Below are 12,811 nucleotides of genomic sequence, written 5' to 3'. Positions count from 1 at the left end.
TGACAGGAATTAAGGCAACCGCACTGTTTTTATTAAAATATTAAACAACGCGATTCGATTGACATAGTAAACTCATAATAAAATTGGATATAAGTATATAAAATCGGTTGATACTATAACTTTGCATTGATTATAACAACAAAAACAGTTGATCCGATGGCCTCGGGGCCTAAGTAAATCGTCATTACGTCCCAAAATAGAGTATACATTTCACTTTCATCGTGCGCGATCTTGTGCACACTGGTTTTATATTTATTTTTGTTTGTTATTAATTAATTGATTTAAAAATAAATTTACTAATTCTTTCTATCGCAGACGAAGTTTTATGAAGATAAGCAAATAATGGGTTTAATACTATGACGGAGTGCACGACCTTTGCGCAAGTGCCCGCAAACCTAATGTTTTCTATACGCCTATGTCCTCGCGAATAATTACAAAATTTAACTGGAAACCATTATAAAAATTCTTTAGAGTCCATCGAGCTGTGATTTTTGTTTAACGATGGTCCTAAACATTAATTTAGCTTGCGAAAATGACAATTTTTTAAATTGTAATTACAATGTAGTCTGTACATATCCATATAAATTATTTTAATTTAATTAATAATAAAAAAACAAAAGTTTTAATGAAAAAAAAAAAGAAAATTAAAAAAATGATTAATTTCAGTCTTTTTTCAAAAAATTTCAACAACTGTGTTATTGTTTATTATTATTTATACTTAGGATTTTCTCTCTCTCGATATATATAAATTTTGCTTCATCAGTAAGTTTATTGTTATTTTTTTTATCATCATCTCTTCATTTTGATTCGACCTAGAATTTATCCTAAAATAGTGATCTCCAAATAATTTATAATTTTTGTTACGACTTTTCTGAGCTTCTATAGATAATTCTCTTAAAAAAAAAAATAAATAAATAAATAGTAAAATAGTATAATTATAATAATAATTTACGAAATATAATATTATATTTAATATATATTATTGGTAAAATCGCATATAAAACCATGGGTATAAATACGCATAAAGTTTTGCTGTTTTAATCCCATATTTTTGAAATGCAACGGTGTTAATGGAATGACCACTTGCCATAGCTGATAAAATGTTGCCAAACCGTTTAATTAAATCCAAATTTAACCCGGTAATTCTTTCAGCATTTTCGGGTTTGGGGTTCTGAAAAGAGTTTTTACAGTATTTAAATTAATAGTTGTACCATACCCTGTATTATAATTAAATACAAGGAAGAATAAATTAATATAATAAAATATGATATAGACTCTCATAAGTATTAAAATTACTAATCTTGCAATATAATATTGACTAAAAGTTCCATTTTAGTTCTAAATGTTACATGATTTTTTTTTCCGAAACTAAACAAAGTTTTTTTTCTTTTCATCTCACCTGTAAATGATTTTTGTATTAATATTTATATAATACACAATATCATTCAATGTATCCAATTACCTACCAAGTTTTGAATAGTAATCAAATTGTTATGCAAAAATATCTTATAGATTCTATTGTTATCTGACCACTTTTGTTGTGGAAAAACTGAGAAAGAAAGTACTCGAGCTTCAATTCTACTGTTGTACATAACATCCTAATAATGCCCTCCATACTTTTTTGAAATTTTTCACGTAAAAATTGTCTCAAATTATTACTTTGTGGGTTTAATGGACCTTTTCCTTGTAAAAGATTGAATAAATCTTCATTTATGAAATGTTATCTCTTATTTATTACTGCTAGAAGAAGTTGAAACAAAATATTGTGGGAACTTCATGGGCAAATAAAGTCAAATAAAATAAGCAGTAACCTGTATTTCAGGCATATTAAATACATTTTGTTTTTTAATTAATATTGGTGAATTATTATCTAAACTTTATTTAAATATGTATAATACCTACATAAATTAAAATCAAACCAAGAAATCTTAAAATGCTACTTACGTACTGAAAAATCTATTGTTTTAAAAAGTGCACTTACCTTTAAAACTTACATCCGTGTTAAAATATAATGGCAAAAAAAATCCAACAATTCCCTAAAAACGACAGTCGGTGGAAAAATGAACAATCATTGTATAGGCACTTTATATAGTGTTTTTCACGTCGATTGTAAAGCCGACTCAGTAGTATTGGAACCGCGATAGTCCAATTATCTACACTGGTGGTTTATATTTAACAAAAGCAAAACAAAAACAATGTAAAAACCTCACAGGGGATGCGAAAATTACTTAACGACGGTACAGGCATTCACCGATCGAACTATGCTTACGAAAAACGTTGTCGAGTCGGTAATTTCAGTTTCTTTCTCGTTACACACGTAGCTTACATTCTGTTCACAACCATTTCGTTGTATTTCACGGAAATGGAGGTTCTTTTTTTCTCAACTCGTATTATCTCGATTGTTAAAAAAATTTCGAGTTGGCGTGCTCTCTGTTTTCCTCCAAAGCCGAGAAATGTTTACAGTAAAGTCTAGATGCTTCTAGTGGGGTGGAGAAACCAATTTCTAGCTCGGTTTCCAACCAAAGACTCATGCTTACAGCACTACGGATTGTTCGAGTTGTGCGGACGGATCGGAAATGGAATAAAATGAAAACATTTCGAGCTTATATCCCTAACCCACGACTGGCCCCGGTAGCGTGGCGTACCATTTACTTCTTATTTTGTTTTTCTTTCCGTTTTTACCGTGTTTTCCTTTTTGTTTCATTCTTGTAAGCCCCCGTATATAGAAGTGTCTGATGTTTATACACTCGCAGCAAGAGACTGGTGCGTCGCCGTGCGATGATTTATCAGCCTCGAAGAATCCGCTATCCACGCATCCTTAATGCACCTATTATTTCAACTTTTACAATTATATGTACTCTTAAAAATAAAAAAAGGTCGCAAAGTGACGAAAACGCAGACACGTAGTTCACTGATTCCGCATTTATTGAGTTTTCATCGAGTTGCCAATGAACTCGATTTTTTAAGAAACATCAGAGAAAAACGGCACCCAGTTTTCTTGACCACCCCCCCAACGGATGTGTTAAGCTACAGTAGATAACTTTGAGCCCTTCGAATATTTTTAGCGACGAGGAGAGAACATTTGAAGAAATGATTTTTCCATAATCCTTCACTTCCGATCGTCAATATTATTCACTCGGTGATAACAGAAAACGTGAGAACTGATAAACATAATTACAATACTCGTTCGAAATTGGAGGATTGAATATAATAATGAAAACTGATTGTCGCAACGACCATACGATTTATTTAGTAACGAAATTTCAGATTTGTCTTTATGACGTACCTATCGTGTGCATAACAATAAAAAGAAAGTAACAACGGCTTTCGATCGTGACACCCAGATCGAACAATGGTCCAACGAAAGGTGCAACGGTGAAATACTTCGGACCGTCGCACCATCAATGGCCACACGAAACCGCTGGACGTGATTCCCTGGAACGAATGAGTTTCATCTGCAAAGTGTAAACCAGTCAGTTGGGGTAGGCTATGTTCAGGGACTGAAACCGAACCCAGAATAACCGATTCTGGAATCCAAGAACCCTTATAATATTAGGAACCAGAACCGAACCGGAAAGGAGTTTTTAAATATTCAAAGAACCAGAACCCTCATTATAAAATGAAAAATATTGGATGTAACAAACATTATTAATTATGTTTTTATTCTAAAAGTTTCAAAGCATAAATAAATTTTTAAGATAAATGTTTTAAATATTTTATTTTTAATTTTAATTTTTAATATTATATGCTGACAGAGAGACGACTTAAGGCTAAACTGATTAATACTCCAATTTCACCAATACGAGGTTTATTTCAGTGATGAATTAGGCAACATATCTTATTATGTATAGTTAAGACTTAATTTAGTTTATACATATTACTGTTCTTCAACATGTACAAACTGTTTTTGGCCAAGCAAATTGTTATTATTTATTATTATAGATACGAATTTGAATTACAACATAATAAGTTCAAAAATAAAATTTTATTTTGCATATTTTTCATATTATTAAATACTATTTTTAGGCTTTATTATAATACTATTATATTATACATTACTATATAGCTAAAAAACTTACTGCTATATACTTTTAATTTTATGTTGTCGATAATATGGAATTATACTAGGCAACATTGTATCATATATGAAAATAAATGTCTCAAAATATCACTTTTCAACTAATTTATATATATAATTTTTAAACATATATCAAAAAATACTACGGAATAATTTTAAAAAAATTTTATTTAGAACCCTATCATACTGGAACCCGAACCCGAACTCGTACCCTTATTTTGTATTTTTCAATAACCGGAAACCGAACCCGAATCTTTTAATAAAATAATTGAGAACCGCAACTGTAAAAACTTAAAGGTACCAGTCCCTGGCTTTGTTACGACGCGGAGAAACACCTCTGTGCGCCTACTGTTCGGTTGTCCGCGCGATTCGTCATCAATAATAGATGTATCCAGTAGCGTAGTTACGGGAAGGTTGTGAGGGGTTATCAACCCCCCCCCCCAGATTTTTTATTTAATGATATTTGATTATTCTTTATTAATATTTACATATTATAGTAAAATATTTTGATGTTACTATGATTAGCTGTATATTAAAAATTGAGTAACAATATAATTGTCATTAAATACGGGACATAATAATAATACTATTTTAAATGTAATATTATTACATATGACCTAATTTTAAGATATACCAAGAACACTTGAAAACTGACTTTTAAACACCCCCTCCCTGAAAAAAGTTGTATCTACGCCACTGGATATATCGGTATGTTGAAGGAAAGTCCGTGTTAATGTGTTCGCCGAAAATTCGCGTATTATAATGAACCACTTGAGAGAGGACGCCGAACTGTGTCGAACGAAACGATAAGGATTTAACGCATCCGCGCGGTAGTGCTGTCGTTTTTACGTGTACGGCATAAGACGTTCGTTGGTTTTTTTTTATTATTATAATTCAAACGATTATGCTTACGAATAACTATTACGGAACATTATTCGAAAAGTAATTTTTTCTTGACCGGAAGAATGTATTTACAAGGATACACGACTTTTAGAATCGGAGTAATTGTTTTACCAAATAATAATGATATCTACGTATCGGTTATTAACCATTATCATTATCATCATTATCGGTTATTAACCATTATCATATGGAACTTGTTCACATGTATTTTCATAGAAATTGTAAAGTATATACTTACAATACGATGATTTAAACATCATCGTATGAAATATAAAACGTAAATAATTGTAACAAAAAAATTTGTATGTATTATTCTATGTTTTATATAATAAAAAATAAATGTTACATTTGCACGTAAAACAATTTCTGGACATGATATAAATTTGAAGTTTTTACACGATTTCTATAGAATTTTTATAATCTACATGAACGAGTTCCAAATCATAATAATAAAAATTATATTATTAACTGATAAAATATGATATTAACTGATACATGGACAATGGATATTATTAATATTAGAAAAATAATATCACCGATTCTAGAAGTCGTACATTCTTGTAAATACATTCTTTCCGTTGTTAAAAATTTCCTCTTCAAATAATGTTCTGTAGCAATTATTTATTCAAGTGTAACCGTTTGAATTATAATAATAATAAACCAATAAATGTCCTATGCCGTAAATGTAAAAGCAACATCACCACTACATGGAGCCATAAATCCGAACCACATGTGTTTCGCTTCAGCCGGCAATGTTCGTTATACTCTATCTAGTGTTCGTAGTCATTCATGCGGTTGCAAATAATAGTTTGTCGATTAAATGTATTTACTCCGTCAATCTCGTTCGATTTTGCCGTTGTAAATATCAAAACCCGGTCGAAGTCGGTTGGGACGACCATCACGGTAGAACTACGCGACGGATTCACTCTGCCACACGCGTAGAACTTCGGTTAAAGTACCAAGGTGGACTGAAAATCACTGAATATCGTGGGATCGCGAGCAAGTTGAAAAATATCGACCCCAAATAAATCGAATAATTGATAAGGGAGGTTAAATTTAACATGCGTTCGATGAATCATCACGAATCGCCTTTACGGGTGTACTGATCAATGTTCGACTTACCAGTCCGTTTGTCAAATATTTGCTTTCGCCAATACCTTTAACTGTTCTAGTTGGTTTTCAATCGTTGACATGAGCTTACTTTTTTCTTTAATTTTCATATCCATTTCCATTACGGAATTTTCCTTTTCTTTTTCACGTTGTTCACGTAGCGTTTCGATATTGTTTTTTATTGATTCAGTCGTTTCTCTGATCTTGCTAACCTTTTCCAGTGCCCGATCTCTCGACGATTCCATTAATTTGATCACTACATCTTGGTCGTTCAGATGACTTTTGGAAGCAGTTATGTCCTTTTGCAATTCAATATGCTTTGCACAGCTATGGAAAATTTTCGACTTCATGATCTGTATCTCGGTATTGATTTCATAAACTTTCTTGTCAAATGTACATTTATCATTTAAACGATTATTCTCTAGCGTTTCTATTTTGGACCTTAACTCCGTGATTCGTTTACCGTGGAATTCGACTTCTGCTTTCTTATCAAGTATGTTTTGTTTGACTCCATCCAATTTCGCTAACTTATCTTTCAACTGATCATTCAGTTTTGCATCCATGGTCTCGAATGACTTTTTACATTTTTCACTTTTGATCCTCAAATCATTAATAAGTAGGATCATTCGTTCGCTTTCGTTTTCTTCTGTATTAATAGTTTTTTCCAGTTCAGCGTGTTCAGTTATTTTTTCAGCTAATTGGTGTTGAACATCAATCGTCTTTCTATCAATAGCTCTCTGTTTCAGTTCCAATTCTTCTAAATCGTTCTGAAGCCTTTGTTTGATCTTAACCGCATTGCAATGTTGATTTTTCAGTATTTTCGCAGTCTCTAAATCAGTTGACACATTACATTTTAATTTTTCTATGTTTTTGCCGTATTCATCTAATTTTACATCGAGTTCGTTGTTTTCACAGAACAAACTATTGTATTCTTTTTCGTTACTTTTCAGTTCGATCTGTAATGTATTGAACTCGCGACATAAAGTATCATGCTTACACAATAATGCAAGAAAATCGTTAGCCTGGTCGTGTTGAATTGAAGCCATATATTCATGTTTTTCACACAATTTTCTTTCGAGTTGATTCCTTTCAGATATTAACTTTTCACCGCAACACATTTGAGTCTGGAATTCCATGGTTATAAATTTAAAAAAGAAATTTAGCACGAGATTGAATTTAGTTAAAAATATGTAATTTATATTTCTCGAATTTTTTTGTTGTGTTACATATATAGGAATTGGTTTCCTGGTGATTACAATATTCTACGTTATAAACAGCTTTGGCGTTCACATATATACGTTTTATTTTATCAAATTTATTAATATTGGCCAGCCTAAAGTTTTATCGAATTTTATAAAAACTTAGTCATTTTATGTCTCAAAAAAAAAAAATTCTTAAAAAAAAATGAAAAGAATTATTATACACAATGTTTTATACCCAGATAATATATATATATATATATATATATATATTAATAAATAGGTAAATCATTACATGTAGGTACACAGAGTCCAACCTTATTTTATCAGTTAAAAAACTATTTAATAAGTGGACGAAGACTAAATGATTTCTAAATAATACTTAATTATTTAAGTTGAACACGGGGAATATTCTTTTCAAATTATACAACAATACTAAGTTATATTTTTTTTTTTTGGGCGGCTTCAAAGCAATGCCGCAACTATACTAACTTAGGCCCGTGTATAAAAAAAAATAATGCCCCTCTCCTCCTGCGCCTAGGCACTACAGGGAAACCGTACCTTTATTCTATTGTAACAAAACTATTTTTAATTTAGATTTTAAATGCCGCAAAATATACGATAATGTGTTTAAAACAAAATCAATCAATTATTGTTCAATCTCCATTAATAATAATTATTACAAAAAGATTTTCTTTTTTTTGCTTTCTAAATATTTTTCAAATATAATCAATATAGGTTGGAGCCATGGGTTCGTGGAACACACCCAATTATTGCGGCATTGCTACAAAGTAATACGGGCTACAACAAAATCCGATAGCGATAATAATAGCCTTTCCTACATTTTTAAATTGTATTATTATTATTATTTTTTTTTTTTTTTAAACTAAGGGTTTCAAGTGCAGCCCCCTCGCATATAAGCGGATATTATAATAATTAACGTGGCGCAATGAATAGAGAATACCTGCAACAGTTTATTCGCTAAAAGCGTACGGTATAATAATAATTATTCGATACGATTGCGGCATGAACAATATCGGTTCCGGGGGCTACACGAATATCACTAAAAATAATAGCCATAGTGGGTACGCTGAGACAAGGGCGGATCCAGCAACTATTTACAGTCTGGGCACTTTATAGGAGAAATTATGTAGTACAACTGATCTTAGGGAGTATCTTGGGGAAGACTTAGACCCCTCTTAAAATTAATATAACGATGTTATACTAAAACTGTTGCTATTTATTTTCATCACTTATTATTTAGTTCTTCTAAACATACTTTACTTTTAATATTATTTTTTTTCTTCCAACATGGATGCTATTCGCCCCCAGTGCCCCCTGGATCCTCCCATGCACTGATTTCTAAAAGTGAAAAATTAGTTAGAACACTTTGCACGTCCCTTCAAGTCAAGCACGGCAGGCGTTCTGCTCGTAGACGTTTTTGAAATTATATTATTTTGTTACCGATCGATGAGTTTTTCGGTGACAAGTGTAAACGTTGCGGAAACGCGCGAGGACAAACGATTGTAAGCCATCACGATAGTAGTGGTGACGCCAAGTCGCATCAAAGGAGATATTTTACGCGATTCAAACGTGTCACAGAACCATATCATATATCCTCGTATGTATCACATCGTTACAATCCGTCGCTATACATGATTGTTGTGAATAGAGATGGGATTAATATTCTCTTAAAATCCTTAAAATATGATTTTTTTATGTCGTTTAAAAAAGACAATTTATTATCTATATATTCTTTAAAAATACTAAATTTATGATTTTTTATGTCTTTAAAAAAACAAATATTCATTCGATATTATGTTAAAAAAAAATTATTATTTAAATTACTTGGTTTAGGTGTAAATTTTAACGATACGTGGTTACCTTGATGTCTAGTGATTCATTTTTGTAACAACCTAGAAGGATATAAAAATAACTCATATTGAGAATATTGTATTTGTTGACCAATATTATTAAAATGCCGATGCACGTAATACGTTCATGTATGTGCAGACAAATAAGAGGCAATTTAAAATTATTTTCTTCAAAAAAAATATTTACAAAAATAAAACCTTCAAAAATAATAATGTTAATAAAATATTCTCGAATATTTTCTAACGTATTGAATATTCGCTAACCGCTAAAATACGCTTTTTTATTTTTTCCTGTGTGTTCTGTGTTTCATAGACCGTAAAGATATCTCACTCCCATTTAACTGCATAGATTAGAAACTAATTTGTAAAATCATAAAAATCCGACCTATAGTTATGAACAATAACCGTCTCCGTGTCAAACAACACTTACACGTAATATTGTTTTGATTATTGTATGTTTCGCACACGGTTTCTAATTCATTTATTTGTTTAATCGTTAGTGACAATGTAGCGGACACGACATGCACAATAATCAGTTTGGAACGGACTTAGGGCAAAAAAACATTCCGTAGTCTGTTTCCCCTGCCATCGTTGCGGTCGCTCTACGCTGATCCCCAACGGACCAACTTCATTGGGACTTAAGTCCTCTGCTTAGAGAATGGGGTACAAGTGCTACACTGCACTTTTATCCCAACAAAGTGAAAACTATGTTCGTCACAGTACAGATTCCTATCGGTCGTTTCGATGGAAAACAAACATTTTTTTCTATATTTAATCAACACTTTTAACTGTAGACATATTTTTCGGAAGAAATACCGTACACGCAATGTCTCTTGTAATTTTAAGTTCGTTTCGTTTTGTTACCTTTGATTTTCATGCTCGTCACACGCTGTTATTCACAGTTAGTTTAACCGTTCTCGCCCAAAAAACTATACAACTGCCGAGAAAAAATTTTAAGTATTGGTTTTATACGAGGTTAGGAGAAAAAATGTAATGCCGTTGCTTTCGATTTTCACTTAGTATTGGCAGTTATATAGATATAACCAGTGCTCAAATTGGGAAAGGTGCGCAGGGGGACGGAGCTTATATACTATTTTTTTTTTTTTTTTGCGTACGTTCATACTAATTAATGTCCAAAATAATTTTTATGTGAATTTCAATTTTCGTCAGTTGGAAAATTAATTTTACGATTTATAATATCAAAACTATTTTTGTAATTAAAGATTATATGGTGGTTATGATAAGGGACAACGTCATCATTTCTGGAAAAATATAAATAGTAATGTCTGTGAATTTGGTGTATTATACTTTATACATTGTACGGTTTGTTATTAATATTGGCAACCGATGATATCGTCATTTCGGAAAAAATAAATGCTCTCACTACGACCTTAGACTAATCTTCTAAGGCCGTGGCCCGCACTAAAGAGTAAAAATAGATAAAAACAAAAACCAAATACCTATATGATTATATCATTCGATTCATGAGACTGCTTGATTGCCTACAATTACCTATGTTAATTATTATTTTATTTTTATTTTCTATTGTAACATATAGGATGTTGGTATTGCTATCAAAATATATTATATTTGGAATTTAAATATTTGTTTAGCTGAAAAGTGGTATTCAAAATATATTTAAGTTTTTTGGGGAGAAAGAAGGACGAAACCCCCCACGAGCCCGTGTCAAATAATTGCACACGTGGTACGCAGTTTTCAAATCATTGTACTGAGTTCCTCTACTTAATTTTTCCCAATTCGAGCACTGGATTTAATAGATATGTAATAGTTCATTATACGCTTTCGCGTTTTGTTCCTTATACGTCTTATTGCGAATTTTATCCTGTGGAGTGCATAGTCTCGTATTCGTACCTTCGCGATAAACGTAACTCGTTAAACGTTCGTTAAAATAATTTAAAAAAAAAAAAATTAAAAATATATAATATAATCGTCTACGCGGTTGTCCGTAAATTCTCAACGTTGCAGTAAATAACACGTGCGTACATGTATTTTGATTTTTAATGACTACTACATTGCTCACATCGCCCAAAAGCGAACATTAGTTTTTTTTTATTTTTTCAACAACGCTTAGTACCTACATTTCTCCAATGAGAATTTCGTTGAGAAATATTACATTAATGTGAATGGGTACCCGAAACCATTTGATTAGTATTCATAGTAGCGTAAATTAACCAGTTTTTTCGTGGTCCGTACGTAAAAGATGTTTGTGCCAGCATAAACAATATCATATACGACCGAAGTGCTAGTTTTTTTTTTTTTCAGTAATTGAACCAGCACAACTTTTTTAATTTTCACACGCGAAAATTGCAATATTTCGATTGACGATTTTCAGTTTCAGGCGTCAGTTTTTATGACGATTTTCATGTAGAACTTAGTAAACCACACAGTACCCACACAAATCGCTTTAGTCGACAGTCATTATTAATGAAAAAATAATTACGTTCGGGAAATCTAAAACATTTTATAATCATTTTTCCAAAAAAAATTGTGAACATTTAAACAAACGGGAATATTCTCAAATAAATTACATACTTTTAAAATATAATATTATTTGATTAAAATTGTAGTTCTACTTAACAGTTTACTGGGAGTTTTCATAAATTATTAATTCAAGCGAAAATTATTTTATTACTATTCGTAAACTTGACTTTTAGGGTTTTGGTCAAATGTAGTTTAGCATTTTTTAAAATTATATTTATCTGAGTTATCCACAAAACTCACAAGTTTAGAAGAATTAATTAGCTAATTACTTAACAGCTTAAATATATTTAGTGAAATTGAAAATATTTTGATAATATTTCCGGTCCCAATGAGAAAGTAGTAAAAGATACAATTAAATTAAAATATATCTTAAAAAAATAAAGGATTTTAAACTATTAAAACTTACTCTGAGGCATTTGATTGAATTTTTGGGGTGGCTATAATATTCAATGTAAAATAATCTGCAGGAACTTTGTTCCCATACCCCATCCCATGCACAAATAACACTTATTACCATTAACAATATAGATATGTTTAAATTGTATAAAAATAACGCTAAATAACATATATTTAAAAATAATTAATATTTTATTTTAATGACAAATATTTATTTATATCAACAAAAATATTCAAAATACGAGTATCATCGCTTTTTATATTTTTCGATATATCTTTTTCAATATATAGTATTAAAAAATCGCTTATACCAACGATGTCCTTAGCCAAGTTTTTATTTTTTTCATTGCACTGAAACTTCTTTCGCAAATAGCCAAACTATGTAATTGATATTGTCAATGCTATTGCAAATAGTTTTTTATTATTTTTTATTTCAAAAAAACGAACAGATAATTATAAAAACAACGAATAACATTTCTAACAAAGTTTCGATTTTGAGGGACTATTAAATTAGTTGGAGGGGCCGAGCCCACCCAAGCCCCATAATATACCATTGGTCCATGAACTCTATGTTCAAAATATCCAATATGGTTGACAATAAGCTAAATCAACTGATTTTGAGTAGCAAATCTATTTACGGTATAAAGTTACAACCCCTTGACTTTTTTCGTTATAATGTGTTTTAGAAAATGAACGATATATGAATGATTTTTTTTGTATTATTTGATTTTTTTTTTTTTAATTGATTT

At 30.8% G+C, this 12,811-nt stretch overlaps 1 protein-coding gene across 1 annotated transcript; it reads right to left on the bottom strand.

Annotated features, from left to right (window-relative positions):
• Positions 1 to 6,114: 6,114 nt before the first annotated feature.
• Positions 6,115 to 7,227, bottom strand: LOC112685412 (kinectin-like). The gene has a single exon (XM_025557276.1). It carries the CDS (start codon positions 7,225 to 7,227, stop codon positions 6,115 to 6,117), a length of 1,113 nt encoding a protein of 370 aa, XP_025413061.1.
• Positions 7,228 to 12,811: the final 5,584 nt, after the last annotated feature.

Source organism: Sipha flava, unplaced genomic scaffold (genome assembly GCF_003268045.1).
Source record: "Sipha flava isolate LNK unplaced genomic scaffold, YSA_version1 275_pilon_pilon, whole genome shotgun sequence".
NCBI classification, from domain to species: Eukaryota; Metazoa; Arthropoda; class Insecta; order Hemiptera; family Aphididae; genus Sipha; species Sipha flava.
The sequence above is the reverse complement of the archived record's forward strand: the minus strand, read 5'-3'. Positions and strand labels throughout refer to the sequence as shown.